The following is a 16,386-nucleotide window of genomic DNA, read 5'->3' on the forward strand; positions in this document are numbered from 1 at the left end:
GCTGTCTCACAATGCAGGCCCTGACCTTGCCATGTCTATGAACTTGGGACTACAAACCATTCATTTGATCTTGACAAGCCTCGTCTTCCTTATACAGAGATATAACAAGTGCCTCCTGGGCATGTTACAATATTTATGCAAAGCCATACATTGAAAGGACCTGGAATCACTGCTGGCTTCTAATGGTTCAATTCTAGGTGGTGACTTTCCACTCCTGTTCCTCCCAAAAGGACTTCTTACAAAGAGGGACTTTTTAGTGACACTTACCGAGGCTTGAGGTTGGCATAGGGTGTGAGCTGGAATGCCTGCTGGGTGTGAGACACAGACAGTAAACACCTCCTGACCCCACCATGGAAGAGTCCGCTTTGGTGTAGATGTGGGCGAAGGGCCCTTTCCTGATTTCTGGTGTCCTTAGAAGGCAGGGAACAAAGACCTCACGACCCACGCCTGGCTCTGGCCAGCTCCGGGCTCACCTCAGCCATGTGTTAGAAGCCTTATCTCTAACAGAGCATGCTACGACGAGCGGTCTGGGGTGGGCCTTGGGCTCACCATGTGTCCGCCAAGTTTAAATCTTTCCTGTTCCTGACCAAACCCAAACTGAGTGCTGTAGGCACGACCCTAGCCTTGGGGGAGCCGTATTACGCCCATGGAATTGGTAGAAGTCCCTTGGAAACAGGGTCCATCCCTGAAAACACTGAGTCACTGATGTCACAGGATGGAAGACATGAGAGACCACCAGTGCAGCACTATGCGCCCCCATCAAGGGAGCTGGCATTGGCACCGCCATGTCAGAGTGACCTGGAGAAGGCCTTGAATCTCCCAGTAACTAATAAGAGAATGGACAGGGCCATCCTTCCCAATGAGGGTGGAGTCCCATCAAGTTCTCCAGCACACGGCACTTGGCATAGCCCCGAGTTCCTGAGCCAGGCAGGTTGTAGAGGACAATCTAGAACATTCCATTGCTAACAGTTGGTCTTGCTCAGTCCTCCTCTGATGGAAACCCAGACCCCTGAGGTCCTGAATTCTATACCATGGGGCTCACTCACACCAGCCCTAACCTTTGCAAAATTCACCCTCATTTGTGATTGGCCACATTCTCAGACCCTGTTCATCTCCAGTAAGCAACATCTTTGAAACTGATCATTCAGGGGTCATTGTCATGGTGTAGTGGGTCAAGTTGATGCCTGCAGTGCTGGCATCCCATATGGGCACTGGTTGTGTCTCGGCTGCTCCACTTCTGATCCAGCTCCCTGCTAATGGCCTGAGAAAAGCAGTGGAGGAGGGTCCAAGTGCTTGGCCCCTGCTACTCACATGGGAGATCTGGAAGAAGCTCCTGGCTCAGCCCTGGTCATTGCGGCCATGTGTGGAGTGAACCATCAGTTGGAAGACCTCTCTCACTCTAACTTTAAAATAAATAAATCTTTAACAAAAAAAAAAAAAAAGAAAAGAAAAGAAAAGAAAATGATCATTCAACAGATACCACTGCTCCAAGCAGAAATAGAGGCTCTTTGAACTCAATGATTGGCGGGTGAGGCTGTTATGGTGGTTTGCACCTGATGTGTAAGAATTACAAAGACAGAGCACCAAATAACTTTTTACCTGCTCATTCAGAAGCAGCAATGTGTTTTAAAAAATTAATTCAATGATGTGGACACAGCTTAGGAAATCAAGATATTTCTTTTTGTTTGTTTTAAAATATTTATTTATTTATTTGAAAGAGAGTTACAGAGAGGCAGAGGCAGAGAGAGACAGAGAGGTCTTCCATCTGCTGGTTCACTCCCCAGATGGCTGCAATGGCTGAAGCTAAGCCAATCTGAAGCCAGGAGCTTCTTCTGGGTCTCCCATGTGAGTGCAAGGGCCCAAGGATTTGAACCATCTTCTACTGCTTTCCCAGGCCACAGCAGAGAGCTGGGTTAGAAGAGGAGCAGCCGGGACTCAAACTGGTGCCAGTATGGGATGCTGGCACTGCTGGTGGTGGCTATGCCTGCTACACCAGAGCGCCAGTCCCAACATACTTCTTTTTAAGAAAAAAAAAAAAAAAGGCTTAAAGCAAGCATCGGCAATGAAAGTTGCTTTATGTGCTAGGATTCTGAATGATTTAAATTTGTATTTTCCAAACACTTTGTAATGCTCTTGTTCCTTCAGTAAAAATGAAAAAAAAAATTAGTAAGATCAGCAGTGCCTCTCTGTTTTCTGGATGTTGAACTTGACATCTCTGAGTCTGGTAGGAGGGTTTGCCTGGCCATGTCGGCACCATCCTATTGTGCAGTTTGACTTCCTCATTCCAAGGCCAGCAGGAACACAGAACCTGCCTCAATCAGGTGTGGGTGTGGAAAAATAATCATCCAAACTTCTAAGGAGACACAAACCTTTTAATTAAGAATCTCCGTGGAGAAATAACTTAGGATTGTAACTGTGAATTCCTGGAAAGAATAGCTTATCAGTCCATCCCGGCAAGAAAGAAAAAGTGCCATAATTCCTCCATGACCTTGGGTCTGCCTTAGGGAACATCCAAGGTTTGTGCATTTATGTCTGGATACCATTTGGGAAATCCAGCCCTGAACGTGGACCTTGCAGAGCCACTTGTCAGGGGGTAATTAAAGAGGGGGAGCAGGGACGGGAAGCAGAAAAGGGAACCAGAGCAGATGGCGTGGAAGGAAGTATGGGTCCCCTGAAACCCTAGCAAGGAATCCTGAATGAGAACCTCACCCATTAAAAGGACCATGGGGTTTGCTTCTTACCCAACAGGGGAGATTTGTTCCCAGAAGCACCTGCCTGTTTCTGGGGCACAGCCATCTTTTCTCGGGCTACAGCTTCAGTGTGCTCCCAACGGTTCCATCCCCGGAACCGCCACCCTTACTCGGGCCTATCTGGAAGCCAAGCGGCTGCTAGATGTCACTCATGCCTGCGTTTGCCAAGGACTGGTGGCGCCTCGTCCATGCTAATGGCTCACGGGAGCCCTGTCACTCCGCGGGCCCGCGAGAACCCCGTCGGCACAATGCATCATCGTGACAAGGTGCTTGGATGATGTATCACTTAAAAGATGAAGCCATCAGAGAACGAGTTCAAGATCAGATTAAATGTAATTATGGGATAAAAGAATCCTCGCCTGTCATTCTGGTGATGAATTCACCGAGGTAGGGAAATGTGAGTCCTTTAGCAAAGAAGGGGAGGGAGAGAAAACATGCGACAGGGAGGACAAACAGAGGGGACAGGGCTGATGATCCCCTCCAACACATACAAGATCCTCAGCACAGAGCCTGACACCCCTCGAGCAGGGAGCGACAGCCTTGATTCCTCTCCACGGTGCACGCTTTGTCTTAAGGACCCTCCATCACCAAGAGTAGCTACTCCGAAGAATGCTGCCAAAATCCCCAGGGACTTACTCCACTGGGAGCCCATACCCAGAGGGGCTGGGACCCTCAGCTTGGGGGAGAAGAGCCACCCCAGAATCTGCAGGCACCCAGGTAAGCTGCTCCTAGATTTGATGCATACAAAAGCAAGGAGGGTATTTTGGTACAGTGGGTTAATCAGCCCACTGGAACTTCGGCAACTCATTAGAATGCTGGGTTGGGCCCCGGCTCCTAAGACGCCTGGGAAAGAGGCAGATGATGGCTCAAGGACTTGAGTCCCTGCCACACAGGTGGGAGACCTGGATGCAGTTCCAAACTCTTGATTTCAGGGTGTTCCAGCTCTGGCTGTTGTGGCCATTTGGGGAGGGAACCAGAGAATGGAAGATCCGTCTGTCTGTCTGTCTGTCTGATGCTCAGCTTTCAAATGAATAAATAAATCTTTTTTTAAAAGTGTGGAGAAGCGGAGGGAAGGGTGCATTACAAAAGTGTTCTACAGAATTTTTGGGGCAACAGATTAAGAAAAAATATGTATAAACTAAGATAGTATTATAAATTAAAAAAATAAACTAAGTTGGGACACTAGGCACACGTTGGTCCTGTCCTGGGCAAACAAGGAGAGTGAGCGTTACTCAGAATGTCTACCACAAGATGTTGTCCATGATGAATACTCAAGAAATCCTTGTTGCTTGGCAGGAAAGAGCACCTGGAAGTGTTTGAGTTTCTCAAGATTTTTATTTATTTGAACGGCAGACAGAGAGAGCCACAGAGACAGAGAGAATCTTCTATCTGCTACTTCATTCTCTAAATGCTTACATCATCTAGAGCTGGGTGAGGTCAAAGCCAGAAGCCCAGAACTCAACTCAGGTGTCCCACATGGGTGGCATGGACCCATGTCCTTGAGAAATTACTCCAGAGTGCCATTAGCAGAATATCAGATTGGAAGTAGAACCAGGACATGAACCGATGCACTGTGATATGGGATGCAGGTGTTGCAAGAGATGTCTCAAGGGGGTCTGGCAAAGTGAGCTAAGCTGCCATCTGCAGTGCTGGCATCTCCTGTGGGTGACGGTTCAAATCCCGGCTGCTCCACTTCCCATCCAGCTCCCTGTTAATGTGCCTGGGAAAGCAGCAGAAGATGGCCCAAGTGCTTAGACCCCTGCACCCACATGGGAGACCTGGATGAAGCTCCTGGATCCTGGCTTCAGCCTGGCCCAGCCCTGGGCACTGCAGCCAATTGGGGAGTGAACCAGAGGATGAAAGATTCTCATTCTCTCTTTCTCTCTCCCTCTCTCCCTCTCTCTGTAATTCTGACTTTCAAATAAATCGTAAAAACAAAAAAAAAAGAAAAAAAGAAACGTCTTAAGCCCTGTGCGACAGCAGCATGCTGGGAGGTATTTGTTAACCTGCAGAATGCAGGCTCCCCTCTCCATAGATCTGAGCTGGACTCAGGAACAAGCATTTGAGACAAATTTCCAGGTGCTTCTCAGTGTCCGTGAGTCCCATCTGATGCGTCTGGGAAGCCTCTGTCCTTCATCTGGGCCCTGGTGCTCTGTCCATGTTGACCACCCTGGACTACCAGCCTTAGCTCTGACCCACCACACACTGCACAGTCAGCACTTTGGACAGCAGCTCAGCTGCAGGGACCTGTGTGGACAGCTTAGGAGCCTCAGGGGAGCTAGGGAGGCAGGAAGCTGCTACAGCCAACCCTGGGCACCTAGGACAGCACTGCCTACCTCCTTCCTACCCACAGCTCTGCCTCTCAAGGAAATCAGACGCTGATGCTGGGGAGGTGGAGCCGCTGGACTGGAAGAAGCAGCAGTTAAGAGTCTGGCAGCGGGGGGTGACTCTGTGGCCAACTCCCCGTGGGGCAGCTGGAGCTGCTGGGTCTTCATACATTTTCTCCAGCTTGGGGATCAGCTCACATGTGGCCCCAGGAAGGCCAAAACCAGCTGCTGGGGTTGGGGTTTGTGGACCTCCTTACACAACACCACCTGCCTACGGTTCAGCAGCAGGTTCAGCTTCCGCTCCCAAAGCCTGTATCCCATATCAGAGGGCTGGTTTGAGTCTCAGCTGCTCTGCTTCCAATCCAGCTTTCTGCCAATGAGCCTGGGAAGGCAGCAGAACACAGGCTGGGTGCTCTGGCCTCTGCCACCACGTGAGAGACTTGGATGGAGTTCTAAACTCCTGGGTTTGGCCTGGACCAGTCCCAGCCATTTGGGGAATGAACTAGTGAATGGAAGATTCCTCTCTCTCTCTCTCTCTCTCTCTCTCATTATCTCTGTCAGACACACATGTCCTATCTCTCCCCCTCTCTGTGTCATTCTGACTCTCAGATAAATGAATGTATCTTAAAGAAAGACCACCTGCTCCACTTGCTTAAGGCTGTACCCCCATCCTTGACATTCTATTTGAAAAGAAAACTTAGGCTCCAAGAAGAAGCTGATGTTTGTCTAACTGGAATCAGTAACCAGACACAGCCGTGGCTACCAAGGAGCTTGCTGACACATGCTTCAGGACAGGCTCTCCAAGTGGCTGGGAACTGTTTCTATCTTGTGGCCAAACACATGTGGCAAGACAGGGAATGACCCCCCTTGGTGCCGACTTTATCCCTGCTTAATTGCTGTTTGGTGATCAATTACAACACAGAATCCATTCATTAAGCTAACAGTGTCCCTGGTGCACCTGTTACTTTTTTTTTCCCCTGGGAGTTGCCCGGCTGAAGGAGCGAAGATCCCGCCGTAGAACTTGGTTTAATAAGATGCCAAGGCCTGTGCTGGGCGGGCGGCAGGAATCCTTGCCAGAGCGAGCCGCTTTGGAGAGGGAGGGAGCCTTGATGAGTGGCCAGAGAAACAGCTTGGAAGCTGGAAGCCCAGCCAAGGGGCCCCTCTAATTCAGAACATGAGGTGGCACAGAAACAACATTTGATCTACTTGGAAAAAAAAAATGAGCTGATGGACAGCAGCCAGGGCCCGCTTGGAGGTGTTCGTCCAGGAGTTGGGAGAGCAAGGCGATGCCTAATTTGGGTGGTCCTCCCGTCATCAGCTATGTGGCAAGAGCATACATTTTTTTTTTTTTTGGAAAAGCTCTGTATGCAGGTGGAAGAGAGAGGAGTTCCAGCAGTTTCCCGACAAAGACTTGGGCTAGGCTGTGGGGGCCACTAAGCTCCCAGCAGGGAGGGACCCTGGTGCTTGGCTCTGGCCTGCGTGTAGGGGTGACTAAGTAGCCATCATCAGGGTAAAGGCTCCTGGAAAAACACTGACCATGCTGCCCTGCTGCCTCTGTTTAGGAGGTGGCCACTGGGTTGTGCCCTGAGGGAGAGGATGTACAAGGAGTAAAAAAGAGGGCCCTGGACAGACGGATGAAGAAGGTCAAGTTCACAGGGGTTTGCAGCAGACTGTGTGTGGAGTTAGGAGCACCACAAGGCCAAAAGGGGAGTTCTGGGTGCTGGGACAGACGGGGAGGGCAGAAGGTGCAGGGAGGAGGTGGCCACAGGAGCACGGAAGACAGACACGGCCATTGTCAAGTCCTGGTCCTCAGGCTGAGCCGAGAACTTCCTGAGCGGCTCCTAAAACCTTCCCCCTGAGAGGTCCAAAGCAGAGAAGAACTGCACAGAGCTAGGAGACCCTCGGGTCCCTGGGAGACATTTACCAGGCCTTCTTGACTTCAGTTGCCACTCACAGGAGAAGGCAGTTTTCTCAGGCCACTTCTTTTCAATATGTGCTTTTAATACATGTTTATATATGTACAGAACCCCCCCTCCGCCACACACACACACACACACACACGGGGTTGGTTGGGTCTGTTGGTTCTGCAACATCTGGGGCTGCATCAAGCCAAAGCCAGGAGCCAGGAATTCAATCCAGAGCTCCCAACTGGGTAGCAGGAACCCAACGATTTGGGCCACCACCTGCTGCCTTCCAGGTGTGCGCTAGCAGGACACTGGCATCAGGTGCAGAGCCAGAACCCAAACTCCGGCAATCTGATACGGGGACTTGGGTGTCCCAAGTGGCGTCTTAACCACTATGGCCACTTTTTGATCATGGGTATAGCTTCAATGGGGTATTCTCTATTGTGCCACCGTTGGTACGTACTCACATCAAATGTTACTTATTCAAAAGACAGGAAGAGGAAGCCTGGGAGGTAAGTGCTCTCCTAAAAGCTACTCCTGGAACTTCCCATAAGGACGGTCAAGTGCAGCAAAAGGTGGGTTAGTGCCGGAATCCGCCTGGCTCAGCACCCTGACTCCAGCCTCCTGGGTAGGAAGACGTGGGTGTCACAGGTGGGGTGCTCTGGGCCCTGCCTCCTTCCTGCTGGGTTCCGTTCAGGCTCTTCTGTCCCGGTACCCTGGGTCTCCACTCCTTCTTCCAGTAGTCTGGGCTGAGACTAGCTGAGGTGGTGATGGATTTTAATCTCTCTATTCCAAGACACCCCCCCCCACACACACACACACCGCCATCCCTGGGTTGGTTGTGCCCATTCTAAACATCTCAATCCCTCCTGAACCCCTCAGGGGCTCCCCATACCCTCAGGACCAAGTCCCAACTCAGCCAGCTCCCCACCAGCATCTCCTGGGGACCATGAGAGATGCAGATGCCAAATCTAAGGCCCCACATAGGACCTCTTGGCCCTGGGTGGCACCCAGGAGTGGATGACATGCAGCGTACAAACCATGCCTGGGGCACACCTTACCAGGCCTCTTACCATCTGCCTCTCCATCTCTCCTCTGCCTTATCCCTCAGCTCCCCATTCCCTCATCCTTTCTGAGCCCCAAACGCATGTTGTCTGTCATCTCCCAGCACCCAGGGCTGCTCTCCCTGTGCTGTGGGCTCCTGTCTCTCCCCGACCCTGTAACCGACAGCAAGGACCTGCAGTGTCCTGCTGTGCACCTGTACACGGCTGTGAGGAGCGTTTACCACACGATCAAGATGGACGAGGGCCCTTTGCGACACTCACGGAAATGTCAGTGCAAGGTAAGTTTATTTTGGTGCAAGGAAACCTAAAATCCACGTAATTTTTTTTTCATGGTACATATTTCCACAAACTTTTGAAGACCCCCCCCCCGCATGGATTTCAAGATGTTTTTGCACTTACGCAAGCTTACTTTTTAATTCCATTTTTCCATCAGTTTTTGGAAGTAGCATCCTATTTGTTGAGTGGCTGAAGGAATGAATGAAGACATGCATTTGACTCTTTGTCCATACTGCTTTGCACACTAACCCCCGGACAGGAGCAGTATGGGTTTCCCGTCGTTCCCTGCTTCCCACAGGCACTGTTAGCCAACGGTGTACAGAAGTAGAGCTCAATAAATGAAACTGAATTCAACGGATTTGAATGGAATTGAAATTGGTTGGCCTGTGCTGCAGGGTTGGGTTCTGCTTTGCTTTGCTCACAGCGACTTTTCTCTCTGTGCCTCAGTTTCCTCGTGTTGTCTGCCTCCCCTTCCCCCAGAGTTCCTACAAGGATCCAATGGCTCACGATTTGACCGGCAACCTGCTGACAAGGCTCATCCACCTTCAGAGAGAGGCTGAGGGTCTGGACTATGAGAACTGTCCACAGTGGCAGGGGAAGGAACACAATGCTTGTCTTTCCAAGAGCTGGGCTCACTGGAAAGCAAGACTGCTGTGAGGTGGGAAAATTCCATGAGCCGTTACATGTGCACATGTGTGTGTGTGTGTGAACGTGACTTTGCATGTGCTGAGAGAGCAAGAGGGATGGCATCCTGCTTGGGGCTTCCATGTATAACCTCAGACCCAGGGAGAGTCTGTGAGCCTGGGCTGGAACTGACCACCCAGTGCTCCTCTTGGGTGCAGCAGAAAGCTGCTCCCAGTTTGCAGCTTGCCTCTTGCGACTCCTCGGTTGACAGAATCATGTTTTAATTTTTTATGACTGTCAGGGCTGGCATCCCATAGGGGCGCCGGTTCGAGTCCCGGCTTCTCCACTTCTGATCCAGCTCCCTGCTGTTGGCCTGGGAAAGCAGTGGAAGATGGCCCAAGTCCTTGGGCCCCTGCACCTGCGTGGGAGACCCGGAAGAAGCTCCTGGCTCCTGGCTTCTGATTGCTCCAATTCTGGTTGTTGTGGTCTTTTGGGTAGTGAACCAATGGATGGAAGACTTTTCTCTCTGTCTGTAGCTCTGCCTTTCACATAAATAAAAAATCTTTAAAAAAAATTGTATGACTCTCAAGCCTGATGATATTTTTGGAATTGTTTCCTCCCAATATTATAGAGTTTCTGCAAAGCTCTTTGGAGACACCTACAGAAGCACACACACACACACATGCATACACACCCCTAGTCAGCACAAAGTTGCCCAAGGAAATTCGTTCACCAGGGGTCTATTTGCACTTGCTGGTTAACCATCTGGCACTTTCTCGGGCGATCTCCTGAGTTTGCTGAAACGCTCCTGCTAAAGGTTTTTTCTTCTTCCAGTACTCACGATCCAGCTATGCCTACCGACAAACCAGTGCCGGTCTTCCAGGGTGGGCGTGTCTCTCAGGTCCCCAGGCAGCACCTGTTCCGCGTTTCTTGGAGGCGTTAAGCGGGTATATGAGGTTGCAACGACAGCACACGCACATACGGTTTTTCTTTACAGATGAGCACAGGATGGAACAGGCACACGGATCCTCTGATCACCTGAGCAGCCACTCACGAGTCCTCCCCTTAGTTTCTTTAGAGAAACAAAGAGCAAGCGCCTCTCACCTTCTCTGTAAGACTCAGAACAGATAACAGCTACCAAAGTCGAGGGCGGCAGAAGCTTCCAGAAGTCCTACGAGGCCGCTGTGGGCCGGTGACTTTACTCCCTTCCTGGTCAGAGATGGGTTCCTACCTGTGGTCCCCAGCCATGGCACGGGTACAGTATTGCTGTGTGGTTCTCCAGCGGCCCCTGGTCCAAGCACACATCTTTCGCCTTGTTGTTGCGAAGCTGCAGGAAGAGACAAGACATCATGTCAGAGCTCACTTCCAGAAAATTCCCCTCTTCAACCAGCTGGCATCCCACCATGCCTGGGTTCTGACTTCAGGTTGGCAAAGCCACAAGTCTTCCCCAAGTGAGGGCCAAGTCTCAAGTCCATGGGGTCATCACTGTAGGCAGAAAAAGAAAGTCCCTGAGTGGGTGGCATGGATACAGCCACCTGTGTGTGCCCTGGGTGCACTGCCCCCAGCCCTCACAGTTCCTCCTCTAGCATAATAGAGAATCTTAAGGGTGAGCTGGGAAGAGCAACACTGGTTACCCACATGGGAGGTTTCCAAGCATCTCAGGGAAGCCTGAGATGGGGCCTGAGATATATGAACAAATCCTACATGGCCTTGAGCACCAACATGGGCTTCAGTAATCCCTGGACTCGCAGGCCAGCTTCTTGGCCTTGGCATGGCGGCGTGAGCAAGCAAGCAAGCCCTCTGCCATTACAAAGAGCGCTAGCAAGATTGAGTCACAGACTCAAAAAATATTTATCGAATGCCCGTGCTGTGCCAAGTGCTGTCCTAGGTGTTTGGAACACACCTGCGTGTTGGGGGGGGGGGGGATAGACAAGTGTCCCTGTAAGGGTTTGGAGAACACCTTGGGTGTCCCCCAAATGACCATGTGTTGGAGGCTTGATCCCTGATGTGTTAATGGGTTAAGGATGGAAATTAATCCCATAAGGGTGTTGGAGGATGACTGGATTTGATGAGGTTGTTAGGGTGGAACCTTTATGGCCAAATCCCGGTGGCCTTAGAAGGAGAGACTACATAGAAAATGACGGTGCTCTCTGTTTCTCTCTCTGCTTTCCAGCTTCCACGTAATCCCTCCACCATCACCAGCCTCCACTCTCCTCGGACACCTGGCTACTGGGCTGTGACCCTTCACAATGCCAGCTGAAACGAGCCCTCTTCATTCTAAAGCTCCTCTCAGGGACCTGCGATAGTGATGAAAAGATGAGTAGTTCAGTCCCCAAGACAAAGTCCCTGAACCCAGCTCTTTCTCTTTGGAAGTCAGTGGGAACCTCTAATTCAGTTCCCCCTGGCTCACTGTGGCTCTGTCTCGGCTCTCCTCCCACCCACCACCCCGCGAACTCCAGGAGTGAGAAAAAAGCCTGGTTGTTGGGGTCTCCCCCATATATATTTACAGTGCAGCCCACAGATTATAATCTCCATAGGAACCAAATTACCCAGGGGTCAGTTGAAAAGCAAGGAAAAGACACACTCAAGCTGTGACGTGGTTTGGGGGAGCGAGCATTTTTTTTTAACAGGAGTTTAAAATCTTTTTACGTTTGTAAGGATCACACATCTCACAAAAACACCTAGAAAAATATGAAGCAAGATAACAGTGGTTCAACATCCTTTCACACAAGCAATTTTCCCCCCAATTTTTGGACAATTTGATTTTGTTCAGTTTTGGCTGTGATGAACAACCTGATGGACAAAACTTGGTTCACATTTTAGATTTTCTTGAGAATAAAATCCTAGAACTGGGGTTACACCTTCATGTCCTTAAAGCATGCTGGCCAGCTGCTGTCTGGGAGGTTGGAACTAATTCCTGACTAATTCACACACTCTGTGTCTCACCATTTAAAAATACTGTGTTTTGAGAAGGAAAGAAAGATCCCTTGTCATTATAAATTTACCATTAGCAGTGCGTTGGAATGTTTAATGTTTAGCAATCCTTCTCCTGTTGGAGGACTGTCTGTCTACCTCCCAGTTGGGATCATACGTGGTTTTGTTATAGATTTGCCAAGACTCTTTACATATTAAGGATAGATGAATGTGTTTATGGCATATTTCTTTCACATCATTTTTTTTTCAGGTTGTCTGGCTTTAAAATCCTGTTTCTACTGCTGTTGCAATGAAATCTATCATCCAGTAATTTAACAAAGAGTTACCAAGGGCTTGCTAAGTGCTTGGCATGGAGCTAAGGTTCACACACACCTGCATAAAACAGTCCCTGAGCAAATACAAGGAGAATGCCCTTGACCTTCTGAGAGTTCAGAGAGTCCTGAGCCTTGTTCCCCTACAAGGAACACCCAGAAGCAAGGCTGGCCAAGTTGTATTTTCCATCTCAGTGGAACACGGCAGCCACATGGGCTTCTGCCTTATCGTATGATTCTGTTACATATGTTACACACATATATGAGGGATTTCCCATAAATCAAGGCTAAAGGACAGGAGCCGGTGCTGTAGCTCAGCAGGTTAAACCACTGCCTATAGCACTTGCAATCCAAGTAAGTGTAGGCTCAATATTCGGATGCTGGGCTGGAGCTGTGGTGTAGTGAACTAAGCCTCAACCTGTAGTCCAGGCATCCCATGTGGGTACTGGTTCAAGTCCCGGCTGCTCTACTTCCGATCCAGCTCTTTGCTAATGGCCTCAGAAAGCAGTAGAAAATGGCCCAAGTGCTTGAGCCCTTGTACACATGTGGAAGACCTGGAAGAAGCTCCTGGCTTTGGATTTGCCTAACTCTGGTCATTGTCACCATTTGGGAAGTGAACCAGTGGATGGGAGATCTCTCTCTTTCTCTGTGTCCATAATTCTACCTGTCAAATAAATAAATAAAAACTTAAAAAATTTGCATGCTCCACTTTCTGATCCAGCTTTCTCCTAATGTACCCCAAACACCCACGAGGGAGACTTGGATAGAGTTCTAGGCTCCTGGCTTCCGCCTGGCCCAGCCACAGCCATTTGGGGAGTGAACCAATGGATGGAAGATTCTCTCTCTCTCTCTCTGCCTTTCAAATAAATAAATAAATAAATAAATCCTTAATTTTTTTTTCTGAAAAAAGCAAAAGGCCAAAAGAAGGTGAGCAGAAGTGAGCAGGGGTCAGGGTCAGTTTGGGCCACGAGCATAGCCTGAGCTGACCAGAGGATTCTGGGCACAAGAGCAGGAGGCCCATTGCCTTCGCAGGTGGGAAGGCAGTGTCTCCCACACATGTCAGAGCTGGGGTGTGAGGCTTCCACATCTCTTTCTTCAGGAACTGTTCTAAGATCTAGCTGTCTCTCGGAAGTTCACATGTTGGAAATGTAATCACGTTCCCATGTCGATGGTATTTGGAGGTGAGGCTTTTGGGAGGTGACTAAGATTGGACAAAGTCATGAGGTGGGCCCCACAACACTCTTGGTGGTCCTGTAAGAAGAGGGAAAGAGAGAGCTGAGCCTACAAGTCGCTCTGTCTCACCGTGGGATGTCTGGATGCCCTCACCAGGTGCCAAGCTCGTGGCAGTACTAGGTTCCTGGACTCTCAGACTCCCATGCTGTGGCCTAGGTAAGCCTCTCACTTTAGAAATGACCTGATCTCTTGGGGCCGGCGATGTGGTGTAGCAGGTAAAGCCACCACCTGCAGTGCCGGCATCCCATATGGGCGCTGGTTTGAGACCCGGCTGTTCCACTTCCAATCCAGCTCTCTGCTTTGTCCTGGGAAAGCAGTGGAAGAAGGCCCAAACCCTTGGGCCCCTGCACCCACGTGGGAGTCCCGGAAGAAGCTCCTGGCTTCTGGCTTCGGATCGGCACGGCTCCGGCCGTTGTGGCCATCTGGGGAGTGAACCAGCGGTGGAAGACCTCTCTCGTTTTCTCTGTCTCTCCTTCTCTCTCTGTGTAACTCTGACTTTCAAATAAAGAAATGACTCGGCCTCAGGTATTTTGTTATAGCAGCAGAAAATGGACTACGGTACAGCAAAGAGAGATGATTGAACATTTAGCAACCAGGGAAAGTGACTTGTTCAGTGGGCCTGGGCTCCATGGGCTCCAGCACTGTTGTAGGGTGAATCCCCTGGCTGACACCTGCTCCTGTTCCCTTCCTGGGGCCCTGGCATGGCACAAAGAATGAGCAGGAGTGTGCATTTAAAAATAGAAACACCTGCATCGTGGTTTACATTTTGTTGCTGTCTGATTTGATTAAAACGTTATTCATAAAGATTATGAAACATAAATAAGATATTAATAATGGTTGGATCTAAAATCCCAGGTAACATTAGCAAAACTGAAATGTTGACAAGGAGAACAGGAGAAACTGTTAAAATTCTGATACAACCTGCTACTTGGCTGTCAATTTTGCAGGCTCGGAGGTTAACTTTTTAAAAAATTTTAGAGGGAGAGGAAAGAGAGAGAGAGGGAGAGGGAGGGAGAGGGAGAGAGGGGGAGGGAGAGAGAGAGAGAAAGAGAGGGAGAGGGGGAGGGAGTGAGAGAGAGAAAGAGAGGGAGGGGGGAGGGAGAGAGAGAGGGGGAGAGAGAGAGGGGGGGAGAGACAGAAAGTCCAATCTACTTCCTCAATGCCCACAAGAACCAAGACTGAACTCACCCAAAGCTGGGAGCTAGGAAGTTAACCCAGGTCTCCAACACGGGTGGCAGAAACCCAAGTCCTTGGCCATCATTACTGCTTCCCAAGGCTCCCATCAGCAGGAAGCTGGAGTCAGAGCCAAAGCTGGGAACTGAACCCAGGCTCTCAGTTGCGGGATGCGAGCATCTTAACTAATCGACATCCTAACTGCGGGCCAAATGCTCACCCCAAAATACTTTCAAATGAGAGGTAACCATAATGGAATTAAGAACAAGAGTCAGTGGTGGGGCCAGCACTGTGGCATAGCAGGTAAAGCCTCCGCCTGCAGTGCCGGCATCCTTATGGGCGCTGGTTCTAGTCCCAGCGGCTGCTCCTCTTCCAATCCAGCTCTCTGCTGTGGCCTGGGGAAGCAGTAGAGGATGGCCCAAGTCTTTGGGCTCCTGCACCCATGTGGGAGACTTGGAAGAAGCTCCTGGCTCCTGGCTTTGGATCGGCCCAACTCTGGCCATTGTGGCCAACTGGGGAATAAACCAGCAGATGGAAGACCTCTCTCTCTCTCTCTCTGCCTCTCCTCTGTGTGTGTGTGTAAATCTGACTTTCAAATAAATAAAAAAATCTTTCAAATAAATAAAAAAATCAGTGGTTCCCCTTTCCCCAGCCCAGGCACTAATAGCCAAGCATGGTCTGAAAAGATTAAATGGAAAATTCTAGAAGAAACAATTCACAACTTTTATTATGCTATTATGTTAGAATTGTTCTATTTTTTTTAAAAAGATTTATTTATTTACTTGAAAGTCACAGTTACTCACAGAGAGAAGGAGAGGCAGAGAGAGAGAGAGAGAGAAAGACATCTTCTATCCACTGGTTCACTCCCCAATTGGCTACAATGGCTGGAGCTGAACCAATCCAAAGCCAGAAGCCAGGAGCTTCTTCTGGGACTCCAACGTGGGTGCAGGGGCCCAAGCACTCTTGGACCATCTTCTACTGCTTTCCCAGGCCATAGCAAAGAGCTGGATTGGAAGTGGAGTGGCTGGGACTAGAACCAGCACCCATATGGGCCTGCGCTGCAAGTGGCGGCTTTGCCCACTACACCACAGCACCGGCCCCAATTGTTCTTTTTTTCTTTTTTTTTTTTTAGTTACTGTTGCTAGTCCCTGCTAAATTATAATTTGAATTATATCACAGAGATGTATGCCTAAGCGAAAACATGGCATGAGGGTGGTTCAAAAGGCTCATGGAAAGTGGAACTGATGGGACGGTGTTGTGGCACAGCAGGTTAGGCCTCTGCCTGCCATGCTGGCATCCCATGTGGGTGCCAGTTCAAGTCCCGGCTGCTCCACTTCCAATCCAGCTCCCTGCAAATGCACCTGGGAAAGCAGCAGAGGATGGACCAAGTGCTTGGGCCTCAGTACCCACAAGGGAGACCCGGAAAAAGCGCTGGGCTCCTGGCTATGGCCTGGCCCAGCCCATTGCTTTGTGGCCATGTAGGGAGTAAACCAGTGGGCGGAAGATCTCTTCATCTCTCTATCTCTCTGATTCTCCTCCTCTCTGTAACTCTACCTTTCAAACAAATAAAAAAGAAAAAAAGAAAACGGTGCAAAATATTTTTATTTATTTATTTGAAAGGCAGAGTTACAGAGAGAGAGAAAGAGAGAGAGAGAGAGAGAGAATCTTCCACCCACTGGTTTACTCCCCAAATGGCCACAATGGTTGGGACTAGGCCAGGCTGAAACAGAAACCCAGAGCTCTATCCAGGTCTCCCACATGGGTGCAGGGGCCCAAGCACTTGGGTCACC

The 16,386-nt window shown here is 49.8% G+C and overlaps 1 protein-coding gene across 1 annotated transcript in view; it reads right to left on the minus strand.

The window, feature by feature from the left end:
- Nucleotides 1-16,386, minus strand: part of GALNT17 (polypeptide N-acetylgalactosaminyltransferase 17) — a 507,972-nt gene that overhangs the window by 17,582 nt on the left and 474,004 nt on the right. The window contains exon 9 of the mRNA XM_062179837.1: nt 10,177-10,272. Within this exon, the coding sequence (XP_062035821.1) occupies nt 10,177-10,272 (96 nt within the window). The remainder of the gene's footprint in view (nt 1-10,176; nt 10,273-16,386) is intronic.

This window comes from Lepus europaeus, chromosome 21 (genome assembly GCF_033115175.1).
Source record: "Lepus europaeus isolate LE1 chromosome 21, mLepTim1.pri, whole genome shotgun sequence".
Taxonomy (NCBI): domain Eukaryota; kingdom Metazoa; phylum Chordata; class Mammalia; order Lagomorpha; family Leporidae; genus Lepus; species Lepus europaeus.